The 16,150-nt window shown below is 44.1% G+C and overlaps 1 protein-coding gene across 1 annotated transcript in view; it reads left to right on the top strand.

The window, feature by feature from the left end:
* LOC143930647 (transient receptor potential cation channel subfamily V member 6-like) overlaps positions 1-16,150 on the top strand; it is a 95,921-nt gene that overhangs the window by 54,757 nt on the left and 25,014 nt on the right. The window contains exons 8-9 of the mRNA XM_077455141.1: positions 821-967; positions 13,662-13,874. Of these exons, the coding sequence (XP_077311267.1) occupies positions 821-967; positions 13,662-13,874 (360 nt within the window). The remainder of the gene's footprint in view (positions 1-820; positions 968-13,661; positions 13,875-16,150) is intronic.

Below are 16,150 nucleotides of genomic sequence, written 5' to 3'. Positions count from 1 at the left end.
ACTATATGTAAATTTATCGTATTGGACCCCAGAGCAGTTGCCTGGTCCCCCATGTCTATAGTCATGCCTTGGTTTGATAGAGGCCCTCTTTATTTGTATCTCATTGAAACTGGTTGTTATTTAAAGGAGAAGTACAACCACAGCTAGTTTGGCTCTACTTCCCCCTTCATTGTTGATGTCAGAATAGTGTATTGTATAAGTGGGAGGAATAGTGCCCCAAGGACCGTACAAAGACAAGCAGGGGGCCACATCTCGCCTCTGGGCTACAGTTTGGAGACCTCTGCACTAGACTAATGCCGCGTACACACAATCGGAATTCTGGCCAGAAAAAGACAGATGAGAGCTTTTTATCGGAAAATGCAACTGTGTGTATGCTCCATCGGAATTTAGCTGTCCAAATTTTGCCAGCAAAAATTGATAGCATGTTCTCAATTTTCCCGACAGGAAAACTTTCTACTGGAAATTGCAATCGTGTGTATGCAATTTCTAACACGCCAAAAATCACGCATGCTCAGATTCAACTACGAGACAGAAGCTATTGGCTACTGGCTATTGAACTTCCTTTTTCTAGTCCCGTCGTACATCACCGTGTTATAAACGATCAGAATCTGGTGTGACCGTGTGTAGGCAAGACAGCTTGAGCCGAATTCCATCGGAATTCCGTCCGGAAAACCATCAGAGCCTTTTCCGACGAGAATTCCGATCGTGTGTACGCGGCATTACTGTTCTGAGGTTAAGTAATTACTGAATCAGTTTTCATATTTTAGGCATTTCTTGTTAAAATAAATAAATAAGACACTGTTTATCTGCTTTTCTCTAGATCTTTCAGCATCTTTTAAAAAAAAGAGTCCGAACTGTTAAAACGTTGGGCCCAAAGACTTACGCGCTCTACGACCTCACTGAGATCGACTCCTGGGGGTCCTCGTGTTCAGTTCTTCACCTGCTGGTGACGTCTAAGAAGGCAGAGGTACATATTGATTCCAACGGGTATCACAATGAAAGGGATCAATAGAACTTTTTTAGTAGTTGTGGATAAAATGGGCAAGAAACTGCATGGATGACTCAGGTGCTGGCTACCATAGCCTGTCTCCATTTTCAGTCAAAATGACATTTAATTTTCATTCTGAAACATAGCTCTTCTTGCTTTATTTAATTCATAAAAAGATGAAAACTACATTTATAAGATTAACTAACTTAATTAAGATCATAAGAGCAGCGCTAAATGTTGAAAGTGTCCATGCAATTTTCCCTATTAGGAGATAACTACACAAAAGCCCAAGTGCTAATAAAAAATAAAAAATAATGTGCGAAATCAATGTGCAAATTAAGATCCTTTTCATAAATATTTAAAAAAAAAAAACAGTGTGAACAGTGAACGTCTGTCACCGTTGCAACATTCAAGCCGTGATACCACCACCTTAATAAAGAATGCAGGAGGTAAATTGGGTTATTGGCCCTCCAGAAGGTAAAGCTCTTGGATTGGAATAGTGTATATATAGTTGGGCAGTCGAAAAAGTCACAATAGGATTGAGTCAAGTCAATTTATTGCACAAAATTAAAAGCGCTTACAAGATATAAGTGAAAGTCATGCTCTTCATATGTATGCAGTCCTGATGCGTCCCACGAGCTCCACACACCATCCAGATCGCTGGGAAGGAGTCAGGTTGGTTGTTGTACTGAATAGCTGTGCTTCAGAGAGAGCCAGGAAGTGGTTGGCTCCACGCTGACCAGCTTGAACTGCAGAATCAGAAATGACGTCACTAGCATGGAGCGGGAGGAAGGGATCAGGACTGTCTGTGTAAATTGAGAGGCTACACGCTCTGAGCTCACAGCTCCTTCTAATGGCCTGTTATTCTCTGGAGGAGAGCACCATTAAGTACACTCTCCTGAGCACGATGTCCGTGGCTGTAGAACTACAAGGCATACTTGCCAATAGTATTGGCAAGTATTGGCACCACCCACAGTGGTGTAGTGGGTAGCACTCTTGCCTAGCGGTACGAAGGGTCGCTGGTTCGAATCCCAACCATGACACTACCTGCCTGGAGTTTGCATGTTCTCCCTGTGTCTGCATGGGTTTCCTCCCACACTCCAAAGACATGCTGGTAGGTTAATTGGATCCTGTCTAAATTGTCCCTAGTAAGTATGAATGTGAGTTAGGAACCTTAGATTGTAAGCTCCTTGAGGGTAGGGACTGATGTGAATGTACAATGTATATGTAAAGCGCTGTGTAAATTGATGGCGAAGGCGGGGAAAAATAATGTAACACGCACTGTGCGCCACGGCAAAAATATTGGCGTGGTTTAAAAAAAATAGCCAATAGTAATAGAATTTTCCGGGACAACCCAGAAAATCCGACCTCTATTCCAATTTTTTATTGTCTCAACATTTGTCCCGAAAATTGGCTTTTGTCCTGGCCCCCGGATTGGTCAGAGGGGGGGCATGGCCAGTCGAGATGATCCGCCCATTAGCATAGCTTAATAACACACCCTTTAAACCACGCCCACTATTTAGTTTAAATCACGCCAATATTTTTGCCGTGGCGCACAGCGCGTGTTACATTATTTTTCCCCGCCTTTGCCACACCTACAAATGCATGCCCATAGAGACCTATGCGATCCTTTGGTGGTATCCTCATTGTCCATCTTATAGTTAGTCCAACATGTGTGGTGGAGCTGGGCTTTCTGGCCTCAGTTCCAGGGTTGCAATGCGACGAGTTCTCCTCCCTCCATCCATCTCTGTGATGCGATGGGGGTGGGACATGACCTCAGCACATCGGTGCCATGTTCACACATCCTGTGGGATATATTAGCAGCGGCCAGCCGGTGGTTCATTCAAGACAATTCCCCAAGGAGGAAGAGACCAACTTATGATATATATATATATATATATATATAAATATTAGTGTGTGTGTATATGTATGTATGTATATATATATATATATATATATATATATATATATATATATATATATATATATATATATATATATATATTGTAAGGGATCTTCCCGGGGTAGGGTGTGTTTGGACACAGTTCACAGCAGACTTGGAATTTATAAAGCAGATCTTGGCGTTTATTCGTGGTACAAACAGTCCAGCAAACAAAATATACAGCAACACCGTGCTTTCTAAGTACAACAAAAATAAAAGTCCTAGCCCGGCTGGGCGCTTACTAACAGGTTCTGCTCACCTATCTGACACTTACAAACACAGCGTCTTTCACCTGGATATCGCAGGGTGCGTTTTAGCTCCAGCAGTGGCTGTGCTTGCAGCTTCCTTCAACACACAGATTGTTCATTCCCTGGCTGAGAGCAATCACCTGCAGACCCTGCAGAGCCTTTAGCTTCCCAGGCTAATTAGGATCAAAGCTCACCTGATCCCAAACCCAGAACTGGATCGGGGGATGTGGAATGACAGGTCCCTCTACCAAACCTACCTGCCATTCCATATAAACCCAGGCCCGGCAAAATTAAATAACAACTCAGTAGCATATCGCTGCTGAGAAACTGATCCATCCTGGATTTACCATCTCACACTGTGTAGCAACCTAGGTGAGATGTACACCCCCTCGATCACTTCTCCAGTGACATGTCTACATATCCCCCCCCTCTTTTTCAGACCGGAGGGCTGAGCCTTTTGTCCCCACAGACAACTTACCCTTGACAATGCGTCAGCATTTGCCTGTAATTTCCCTGGCCTGTGTTCCACAGTGAAATTAAAGTTTTGTAGGGAGAGAAACCATCTAGTCACTCTTGCATTTCTCTCCTTGTTTAACTTCATCCATGTTAGGGGGGCATGGTCTGTCACCAACTTGAATTTCCTGCCTAGCAAGTAATACTTTAACGATTCTAGGGCCCACTTTACGGCCAAACATTCTCGCTCCACAATGGCATAATTTTTCTCGGCCGGGGTTAGTTTTCTACTCAAGTACGTCACTGGATGCTCCTCACCATTCACTACTTGTGAGAGTACTGCACCTAAGCCTGTGTTAGAGGCATCTGTCTGGACCAGAAATTCTCGCCTGAAATCGGGGGTAACTAAGACAGGTGGTTGGCACAAGGCAGACTTAAGGCTTTGGAAAGCCTTCTCGGCCTCTGGGGTCCACGTGACCATTGCTGTCTTTCCGCCCTTTGTCAAGTCAGTTAGTGGAGCAGCAACTGAGGCAAAGTTCGGCACAAATCTACGGTAATACCCCGTAATACCCAGGAAAGCTCTAACCTGTTTCCTTGTCAGGGGTCTAGGCCAATTCTGTATTGCCTCAATTTTATTTAGCTGTGGCTTAATCAACCCTCTCCCAATAATGTAGCCTAGATATTTGGCCTCTTCTAGGGCTAGAGCACACTTCTCGGCATTTATGGTCAACCCCGCATCACTTATGGCATCCAACACGGCCTGTACCTTACAGAGGTGACTTTCCCAATCAGGGCTAAAAATGACCACATCATCGAGGTAGGCAGCTGAGTAATCACGATGTGGTCGCAGAATCAAGTCCATCAACCTCTGGAAAGTTGCAGGCGCTCCATGTAACCCGAATGGCATCACTACATACTGGAATAGCCCATCAGGGGTGGAGAATGCAGTTTTCTCTTTAGCCTCACCAGAAAGTGGAATCTGCCAGTAGCCCTTTGTGAGATCGAGGGTGGTTATGTACCTGGCGTTACCCAACTTCTCAATCAACTCATCTACCCTGGGCATAGGATACGCATCGAACTTGGAGATCTCATTCAACTTTCTGAAATCGTTACAGAACCTCCAAGTTCCATTGGGCTTTGGGATTAGCACAATTGGGCTGGACCATTCACTCTGTGACACCTCAATTACCCCCAGAGAAAGCATACGTTTTACCTCGGCAGATACGGCTTCCCTACGTGCCTCGGGTATCCTATAGGGCTTAAGGTTTACTCTGCTTCTAGGCTCAGTTTCAATGTGATGATGGATGAGGTGTGTACGCCCTGGGAGGTCAGATAACTTGTTTTTGTTTTTCTGTAAAAATTCCTGAGCCTCCTGTTTCTGTGACACTGATAGAGTATCACCTACTTTGACTGGAGGGATTGGTGGTGACAAATTATTAACAGTATTTGTCGCCACCAAGGATTCCCTGTCTTTCCAGGGCTTGATCAAGTTTATGTGATAAACTTGGAAAGGCTTCCTTCTACCTGGTTGGTGCACCTTGTAGTTCACCTCACTGATCTTTTCAACAATTTCATAAGGACCTTGCCACTTCGCCAAGAATTTACTCTCAACAGTGGGGACTAGTATAAGGACCCTATCGCCTGGGTTGAATGTCCTGATTCTTGCGGACCGGTTGTAAATTCTACTTTGGGCCTCTTGAGCCCTCTGGAGGTGTTCCCTTACCAGGGGCATTACAGTGGCTATACGGTCCTGCATTTGTGCTACATGCTCAATAACACTCTTGTATGGGGTGGACTCATTCTCCCATGTCTCTTTTGCAATGTCCAGTAGACCCCTAGGGTGATGACCATAGACCAACTCGAATGGTGAGACGCTTGGGGCACCTCCCTAATAGCAAACATGAGGTAGGGTAATAAATGATCCCAGTCACGACCATCTTTTGCCACCACTTTCTTCAACATATGTTTCAAAGTTTTATTAAATCTCTCCACCAATCCGTCCGTCTGGGGGTGGTATACAGAGGTACGGATGTGTGAGATTTTAAATAGTCTGCATAATTCCTTCATTACTTTCGACATAAATGGCGTACCTTGGTCAGTTAGGATTTCTTTGGGGATCCCAGTCCTAGAGAACATATAAAACAACTCACGTGCAATTGTTTTAGATGCAGTGTTTCTTAAGGGTACAGCCTCAGGATAGCGGGTCGCATAATCCAGGACTACCAAAATATACTGGTGTCCTCTAGCTGACTTTACAATGGGACCCACTAAATCCATGGCAATACGCTCAAAAGGCACCTCTATAATAGGGAGCGAAACCAAAGGACTGCGAAAATGTGACACTGGGGCACTAACCTGACATGTGGGGCACGACTCACAGTATTTTTTAATGTCATCATATATGGCCGGCCAAAAAAACCTCTGGAGAACCCTCTCTCGCGTTTTGTCAGTCCCCAAGTGTCCCCCAAGAACATGGTTATGTGCCATGTCAAGCACCTGACGCCGGTACGGCTTAGGTACCAGAAGCTGTTCCACAATCTCATCCTTAATCTTATAGAAAAGATCATTAGTCACCGAAAAATGTGGAAATCTTTTTTCAGCATCTGGTTCCTGAGGTACCCCGTTCATAACAGCAACCTGCTCTCTCGCATTTTTGAGAGTGGGGTCCTGTAATTGTGCAGTCCCAAAATTATCGCTAGACACCTCTAAGTCTAGTATATTTTGCTCAGTGGGAGGAGCCTCCTCCTCCCCAGCCAGGACCTGCAAAGGAAAACAATCATTTTCATCCTGCACACTTTTATCATTCACAGTGGACAAGGCAACCCCCTTAGAGGTATCCTCACTCCTTTTGGGGATTTTTCTTTTTTCCCAGAGAGCCCAGAATAATGGAAAATCGCGCCCCAATATTACATTATGCATGAGGTTTTTAACCACACCCACTTCATATTGTACGGTGCCTTGTTCAGTCCCGACTTTAGCCAGCACTATAGGGTACACTTTTGTATCACCATGTATACACACAACGCTCATATGCTTTTTAGACTCTAAGTCCCCAGTCACCAGGCTAGCATGCACCAAGGTTACGAGGCTTCCTGAGTCCATTAACGCTTTAACAGGAAAGTCATTGATTGTGATGTCGCAGATTTGCGGTTCAGTCTCTAGTCCAGGAACTGCAGCACAAGATGGTTCCGCAAATAGCGACTGACGCCGGCTAGCGTCACACTCCATGGGTTCAGTGGTAAGGGGGCAATGGGCAGACACGTGTCCCGCCTCATGGCATCTCCAACACTGGATAGGGCCTGGTCCCCTTGGCAAGGAGTCCTTTTTAGAGCCCCTTAGCCACCCGGGACCATCACCAGCCTTTTGTCCCTGAGACACCACTTGAGCCCTTTTCCCTCCATCAGCACCCCTCCACAATCCCCCAATAGATGGAAGTCTCTTACCAGCTGACGGCACAGATCTGGCGCTCCGGGGAGGTGAAGATGCTGCAGGAACATCACGGAGGTAGTCCTCAGTCGCCTGGAACCTCTCCACAAGGTTGACAAGTTCGTTTGCATTCTTAGGATCACCTTGTCCCACCCAGCGTTGCAGGTCAGTAGGAAGTGCTCGGAGGTAGCGATCCATCACGACCTTCTCTAGGATTTGTGCAGGAGTAGAAGTGTCTGGCTCCAACCACTTTCTTGCCAAATGGATTAGGTCATACATCTGGGACCTCGCTGATTTGTCCAGACTGTAGCTCCAGTTGCGTACCCTCCGGGCACGGACTGCAGTAGTAACTCCTAGTCGGGCAAGTATCTCCTCTTTTAGCCGAGTATAGTCCTTAACCTCTTGCTCACTGAGGTCATAGTAGGCCTTTTGGGGTTCACCTGTTAAATAGGGCGCAATTACCTCTGCCCACTCAGCGGCTGGTAACTTCTCTCGCTCAGCCACGCGCTCAAATACTGTTAGAAAGGCCTCAACATCGTCCTCAGCAGTCATCTTTTGCAGCGCTTTCTGCACAGTCCTTCTCCCAAAAAAAATCTCTGGAGCGGCTCCCATCACTGTGGGTGGATTAGCAACCACAGGCGCCTCTCGAATTGCTATCAGGTGCTCGATAAGTTGTTGTTGTGCAGCCATGGACTGTTCATGTCGTTGCTGTTGTTGCAAACTCACTTGCATAAACTGCTTCAGCATCTCCTCCATGTTGCTGGACTGTTCTTGGAGTGTAGTTGCAGCTTTCACCCAGGACATCAGCAGCTGTAGCCAAGTCTGTCTATACCGTTGCCCCTAGCAACCGACTTGCCCGCATTCGAACACCAATTGTAAGGGATCTTCCCGGGGTAGGGTGTGTTTGGACACAGTTCACAGCAGACTTGGAATTTATAAAGCAGATCTTGGCGTTTATTCGTGGTACAAACAGTCCAGCAAACAAAATATACAGCAACACCGTGCTTTCTAAGTACAACAAAAATAAAAGTCCTAGCCCGGCTGGGCGCTTACTAACAGGTTCTGCTCACCTATCTGACACTTACAAACACAGCGTCTTTCACCTGGATATCGCAGGGTGCGTTTTAGCTCCAGCAGTGGCTGTGCTTGCAGCTTCCTTCAACACACAGATTGTTCATTCCCTGGCTGAGAGCAATCACCTGCAGACCCTGCAGAGCCTTTAGCTTTCCAGGCTAATTAGGATCAAAGCTCACCTGATCCCAAACCCAGAACTGGATCGGGGGATGTGGAATGACAGGTCCCTCTACCAAACCTACCTGCCATTCCATATAAACCCAGGCCCGGCAAAATTAAATAACAACTCAGTAGCATATCGCTGCTGAGAAACTGATCCATCCTGGATTTACCATCTCACACTGTGTAGCAACCTAGGTGAGATGTACACCCCCTCGATCACTTCTCCAGTGACATGTCTACAATATATATATATATATATATATAATATTATCCAGGTAACTACACCTTCACACATATATATTTTATCAGGGTGCACAAACCTTCTCTATTAATTTGATTTGATTTGTACACATACACTTTTAGGTCAGTGCATATACACTTGGCCTCATTAGGATGTCTTATATTACTAGACACTCACCTTTTTGGTGGAAATACATAGATTAATTTCCCATCAGTTACACCAGTATCACACATCACATATTTTACACATCCCTTTTTCACAATTCTATTCAATTATTTGTTTTATTTTAGAACTGGGTGCATGTCCAAGCATGCCTACCCATCACAATGTGGTAATGTGTTGACAGCCAGGAAACAATCCGGACCTTTCCTGGCTGTTGCTCTCCCCTGGTCCTTATTTTGGTTTTTGGGGGGTGATCTCTGCCTCAACACCAGGTGAGACTACTTAATCCAGTCCACTGTTAAATATCATTTATAAGCTGTGATTAGCTTTGTGGTTTTTTTTGTACGTATCATTGAAACCGGCTGTTCCTTTTCATTTCCCCCTACATGGGGGGTTCATATACTGTTTTATTACTCCATTTTTTTTTTTGTATATACATGCATCTGACTCCTGGGGTCACTAAATTCAATTACCAGGCCCTTCAGGTCTGGTATGGATATTAAGGGGAACCCCTCGTCAAATAAAAAAAAATGACGTGGGGGTCCCCCTAAATATCCATACCAGACCCTTCAGGTCTGGTATGGATATTAAGGGGAACCCTGCGTCAATTTTTTTTAAAAATTTTTACGTGGGGGTCCCCCTAACAATCCATACCAGACCCTTTATCCACCCCCCACCCGCAGGCCCCCACAACCACCGGCCAGGGTTGTGGGGATGGGGCCCTTGTCCCCATAAACATGGGGACATGGTGCTTTGAGGGGTCACAGACCCCCAAAGCATCCTCCCAATGTTGAGGGCATGTGGCCTGGTATGGTTCAGGAGGGGGGGTCGCTCTCTCGTCCCCCCCTCTTTTCCTGCGGCCTGCCAGGTTGCGTGCTCGGATAAAGGGTCTGGTATGGATTTTTAGGGGGACTCCCCCGTCAATTTTTTTTAAATTTGACGCGGGGTTCCCCTTAATATGCATGCCAGACCTGAAGGGCCTGGTAATTGAATTTAGGGGAACCCCACGCTTTAAAAAAAAATTTTTTATCAATGAATGAATTGTCGGCTCCGTAATACAGAGAACAGTCATTGAGTGTTCTCTGTATTACAGGAGCCGACAATTCAAAGTGATTTTAAAAGACTTTTTTTCCTTGCGAAATGACACTTTGTGCAGAGACAGTTCTAAGCACGGGAAACATGCGCCCCTTCACAGGCATACTATAGACACCCCCAGGTACGAAATTTAAAGGAATATTACACTTTTATTGTTTCACTTTAATCATTATTAAAATCACTGCTCCTGAAAAAACTGGCGTTTTTAAAACTTTTTTTTGCATTGATCCATGTCCCCTGGGGCAGGACCCAGGTCCCCAAACATTTTTTAGGACAGAAACTTGCATATTAGCCTTTAAAATTAGCACTTTAGATTTCTCCCATAGACTTGTACAGGGTGTTCCAGCTTTTTGAATTTGCCGCGAACAGCCCAAATTGTTCACTGTTCGCTGAACAGGCGAACAGGCAACGTTCGAGTCGAACATGAGTTCGACTAGAACTCGAAGCTCATCCCTAGGAGGGAGTATTTTCCACATTTTCATAGCTCTCACGGTGTAGAAACCTTTCCGTATTTGGAGATGAAATCTCTTTTCCTCTAGGAGCAAAGACTGCCCCCCTTGTCCTCTGTGTTGACCGTAAAGTGAATAACTCAACACCAAGTTCACTATATGGACCCCTTATATATTTATACATGTTGATCATATCCTCCCTTAATCTCCTCTTCTCAAGAGAAAATAAATTCAGTTCCTTTAATCTTTCCTCATAGCTGAGCTCCTCCATGCCTCTTATTAGTTTGGTTGCCCTTCTTTGCACTTTCTCCAGTTCCCTGACAGCCTTTTTGACAACTGGTGCCCAAAATTGAACTACATATTCCAGATGAGGTCTTACTAATGATTTGTACATGGGGCAAAATGATATCTCTATTTCTGGAGTCCATACCTCTCTTAATACAAGAAATGACTTTGCTCACTTTGGAAGCCGTAGCTTTGCTTGTATGCTATTATTGAGCTTATGGTCTACCAAAACCCCCAGATTCTTCTCCACTATGGATCCCCCCCAGTTGTACTCCCCCTAGTATGTATGATGCATACATATTCTTAGCCCCCAAGTGCATAACTTTACATCGACATTAACATTTTGTGATGTTGTATCAACATTAAACCTCATCTGCCACATAGACGCCCAACTCGGCAATGCCTTGAGGTTGGCTTGTGAATTGGAGATCATGTAAGATCATTATTCCACTGCATAGCTTGATGTCATCTGTAAAGACAGAAATGTTCATTTTAATCCCAGACCCTATATCAATTATAAAGGTATAAGCCTTATAAACCCTTATAAGTAAGGGTTCCAACACTGAACCTTGGGGTACAACACTGATAACCTTAGACCATTCAGAGTAAGAATCATCAACCATTACTCTCTGATTTTGGTCTTTTAGTCAGGTGTCTATCCATCTACAAATTGATATTTCCTGTAGACTTTACCTTACATATTAGCCGTGTATGGGGAACTGTATTGAACGCTTTTGCAAAATCCAAGTATACCATGTCCACCGCCACCCCTCTGTCCAAGGTTTCACATACCTCTTCATAAAAAGAAATCAACTTCTGTCTTTCATGAACCCATGCTGTCTGTTGTGTAAAATATTTTTTTTTCAGCAAGAACTCATCTGTGTGGTCTTTTATTAAAGCGGAGGTCCACCCTAAAGTGGACCTTCCGCTCATTGGAATCCTAGCCCCCTCCGGCGCCACAATTGGCACCTTTCAGGGGGGAGGGGGGTGCAGGTACCTGTACAGTGCAGGTACCTGTACAGTACAGGTATCTGCATCCACTTCCGGGATAGCTCTCTGCGGAAAGGGGCGTAGATTACGCCCCTTTCCGAAAGTCCCCCGCTGCCTGCTGGGAAACACACAGATCCCAGAGGCAGCGGGTCCATCCTTATTGCGCAGCACGACTCGCGCATGCGCAGTAGGGAACTGAGAAATGAAGCCGAAAGGCTCCACTTCCTGATTTCCATACCCAAGATGGCGGTGGCAGCACCCGAGAGACGATCGAGAGATCGGCTTCGGGTGCCGACATCGCGGGCGCGCTGGGCGGGTAAGTGTCCTTATTTTAAAAGTCAGCAGCTGCAGTATTTGTAGCTGCTGGCTTTTAAAAACAAAAAAACGACGGACTCCCGCTTTAAACTCTCCAGTATTTTCCCAACTATAGAAGTTAAACTAACAGGTCTATAGTTACTTGGTAAAAACTTTGTTCCCTTTTTAAATATGGGCACCACATTGGCCCTACCAGTGGTACTATTGCTGTCATTAATGAGTCCCTAAAAATTACCTACAATGGTTTTTAAATGACAGAGCTCAATTCTTTTAGGATTTGTGGGTGGATACCAGGTGCTTTATCCACCTTTAGTCTGTTGAAATATTTCACTTTTGAGCCATTGTTGATCATTTGGGGCTGTGTCCATACCATCCCCTAATGGACTAGAGCTCCCCCATGCTCCTTTGTATACACAGAACTGAAGAATGCATTTAATAAAATTGCCTTCTCTTTGTCCCCAGTCACCCACTGTAGATTATTTTGTAAAGGGCCTACATGCCCAGACCTGACCTTTTTACTATTGATATATTTGAAGAATTGTATGTTAGGAGATTCTGAGCCTCAGCAAATAATATGTAAAAGGTAAAAAGTTCCCATTATGAGGGTTTTCCCTTTTTGGGAATGCAATTTCTTCTTTTCCAAGTAGACACCACCAGGAAGTTATTACAAAACAAACCCCCATTGGTGGGCAAGAAACCTTGATTTGGCCAACCTTGCAAGATTGAACAATGTTTGACTATGGACTTTACTAAACAACTTTACTCCTATAGTAATAGGAGAAAAAAAGGATTTGGACTAAGTCTCGTTAATCTTATGGGACAGAGGATAACTGGGGAGCAAAGACAGAGACCAGCTTGGTGGGGAAACTGGTGGAGGCCTGGTAAAGGTTGGCTGACCAACTGTAGGTGAGGCAAGTTCCCCTGTGGTGACCATGTGCCATGTAACCCGCAACCATGTTGATTTCTGGGTCCAGGCACGACTCCCGACAGACCAAGCTTGTAACCACTGGAATCTGAGGCGCTCTTCATCATCAAGTGGTTGTGTGTTTCCTGATGTGGACCATAGGCCAGGAGGTGTGTATTCAGATTGAGAGAACAGAGGTTTCAGACCTTCTATTGCCACAATCTAATTACAGCAGGCCCTGGAACCAACTGGAACTGATTTAACAACCATATGCTTGGGGCACCATTTGCAATGAATGGCCTTAGGTCTTCACATAATCTGTGACTCAAAGTATTAAGGACAGGGATGGCCAGGTTCAATTTAAGTGAGCTGCATATAGGCCTAGAGGCGATTCAGTTCGCATTGTGCGCTATACAAGTATTTCATTCATTCATTCATTCATATAAAGAGTGTAGCAGAACAAGAAGAACGTAGCTCATCCTTGGTGTAACCATCTCCATGGGTACCTAAATGACCTAATTGCAGCCTACAAGGTGAAATGACTGTTTTCCAAAACAAATATAGCTGGCAACTCCAAAGTCTATTAGAAGATCTTTATTGCTACATAATAGTCAGTTAAAAGGGGTAACGCATTTCAGCGTATAGCCTTGATCACAATTACTGTTTTACAACAGCCCTGAGGTGAGATTGTGTTGCAGGGAAACAAAAGGTGACAATGTTGGGTGGGGATAATATATAACTGTATTATAAATGTTCTAGTAAGTGTAAATATTTATCAAAATGGTATAAGGATTAATAAAAAAGCACAATTAATTGAAATGGCCATGCAAACAGGGTAAAGTGCACTTTATGTAAACAAATGTATATTTTTAATATTGTGTGTCATAGTGCCCTTTTAAGACTGGTAATCCAAAATATTTCCCACAGGCGCGGAGAATTGTGGATATTTCCCCCGTGAAAGAGCTGCTGAGCGAGAAATGGCAGAGGTTTGGGCGACCATATTTTTGGTCCTTGGCAGTCGTTTATGTGCTGTACATGATTTGCGTGTCTTTGTGCTGTGCTAACCGACCCCTCCAGCCTCTGAGGAACCTCTCAACCAACCCTCGAGACATCACCATTATGGAGCAGTTGGATCTCCAGGTAGAACTTACCAATATGTAAAGATTTTAGCTAAGTTTTAAGACCTTGTATAGGGGCTTTGCATAATTTTTCACTATTTATTCATTATGGTCAGACAAAAAAAAAAATAGATATATACAGTATCTCACAAAAGTGAGAACACTGAAGAAATTACACTTTGCTACAATGTAAAGTATTGAGTGTACAGCGTGTATATTGTGTGTATATTGTATAAATTTGCTGTCCCCTCAAAATAACTCAACACACAGCCATTAATGTCTAAACCACTGGCAACAAAAGTGAGTACACCCCTAAATTGAGCCCAAAGTGTCAATATTTTGTTTGGCCACCATTTTTTTTCCAGCACTACCTTAACTCTCTTGGGCATGGAGTTCACCAGAGCTTCACAGGTTGCCACTGGAATCCTCTTCCACTCCTCCATGACGACATCACGGAGCTGGTGGATGTTGGAGACCTTGAGCTCCTCCACCTTCCATTTGAGGATGCCTCACAGATGCTCTATAGGGTTTAGGTCTAGAGACTTGCGTGGTTTGGGGTTGCTATCATGTTGGAATACTGCCCTGCGGCCCAGTCTTCAAAGGGAGGGGAACATGCTCTGCTTCAGTATGTCACAGTACATGTTGGTATTCATGGTTTCCTCAATGCACTGTAGCTCCCCAGTGCTAGCAGCACTTATGCAGCCCCACACCATGACACTACAACCACCATGCTTTACTGTAGGCAAGACACATTTGTCTTTGTACTCCTCACCTGGTTGCTGCCACACACGCTTAACATCTGAACAAAATACATTTATCTTGGTCTCATCGGACCATAGGACATGGTTCCAGTAATCCATGTCCTTAGTCTGCTTGTCTTCAGCAAACTGTTTGTGAGCTTTCTTGTGCATCACCTTTAGAGGATTCCCTATACGACAACAGCCATTCAGATCAATTCGATACAGTGTACAGCGTATGGTCTGAGCACTGACAGGCTGACCCCCCAACCCTTAAACCTCTGCAGCAATTCTGGCAGCACTAATACATCTATTTCCCAAAGACAACCTCTGGATATGAAGCTGAGCATGCACACTCAACTTCTTTGGTCGACCATGGTGAGGCCTGTTCTGAGTGGAACCTGTCCTGTTAAACCACTGTATGGTCTTGGCCACCATTCTGCAGCTCAGTTTCAGGGTCTTGACAATCTTCTTATAGCCTAGGCCATCTTTATGTAAATCAACAATTCTTTTTTTAGATCCTCAGAGAGTTCTTTGCCATGAGGTGCCATGTTTAAATTCCAGTGACCACTATGAGAGAGTGAGAGCGATAACACCAAATTTAACATATCTGCTCCCCATTCACACCTAAGATCTTGTAACACTAATGAGTCACATGACCCCGGGGAGGGAAAATAGCTAATTGGGCCCAACTTGGACATTTTTACTTAAGGGTTTACTCACTTTTGTTGCCAGCGGTTTAGACATTAATGGCTGTGTGTGTGACAGAAACGAACAGTGCTACTACATCTTCCTAGTTGATGTAACTTGCAATTAAATGCAGTGCTGGTGATAAATAAATAGATAAAACAGTTCCACAGGAGGGATCAAAAGAATGGTGCTCCACTTTGCAGTGAGCTCTGACACCCGCTCTCATCTATTAGCAAATCCCTCTCCCTATGAAATGTACACTTAACAGACCTTGGCAAGTAAAAGAACCTAGATGGAGGTCAACCTCAGATGAAGTCAACTGGATGGATAGATAGATTTATATTTTTATCTATTTATCGCCACCACTGCATTTATCTGCAAGTTACATCAACTAGGAAGATGTAGGAAAGCTGGTCGTTTCTGTCACACAGATTGTTTGAGGATCTTTGTTTGAAGGTTTTTTTTAAACAGCTGCCCACAGACTGGTTATATTTGTATTTTTTATTTATTTCATTTTATTGGTGTTTAAAAAGTGTTTTTAACTGTGTTCTCAAGCGCTTGGTGGTGTGGCTGCACATATACACTGTTTTCTATATACATTAATGACTGTGTGTTGAGTTATTTTGAGGGGACAGCAAATTTACACTGTTATACAAGCTGTACACTCACTACTTTACATTGTAGCAAAGTGTAATTTCTTCAGTATTGTCACATGAAAAGATAGAATAAAATATTTACAAAAATGTGAGGCGTGTACTTACTTTTGTAAGCTACTGTATATATAATTTTTTTTTTTTAGTTTGGGAAATTGTGGAGATTTACTGTGGTCTTCTGTTCCTAAATTTCCCATACCTCCTTGAGAAAAAAAATT

The sequence above is a fragment of the Lithobates pipiens genome, unplaced genomic scaffold, assembly GCF_037356315.1.
Source record: "Lithobates pipiens isolate NorthernLeopardFrog02 unplaced genomic scaffold, aLitPip1_a1.2 Scaffold_25, whole genome shotgun sequence".
In the NCBI taxonomy this organism is placed as follows: domain Eukaryota; kingdom Metazoa; phylum Chordata; class Amphibia; order Anura; family Ranidae; genus Lithobates; species Lithobates pipiens.
This window is presented reverse-complemented; position numbering and strand designations above follow the sequence as displayed.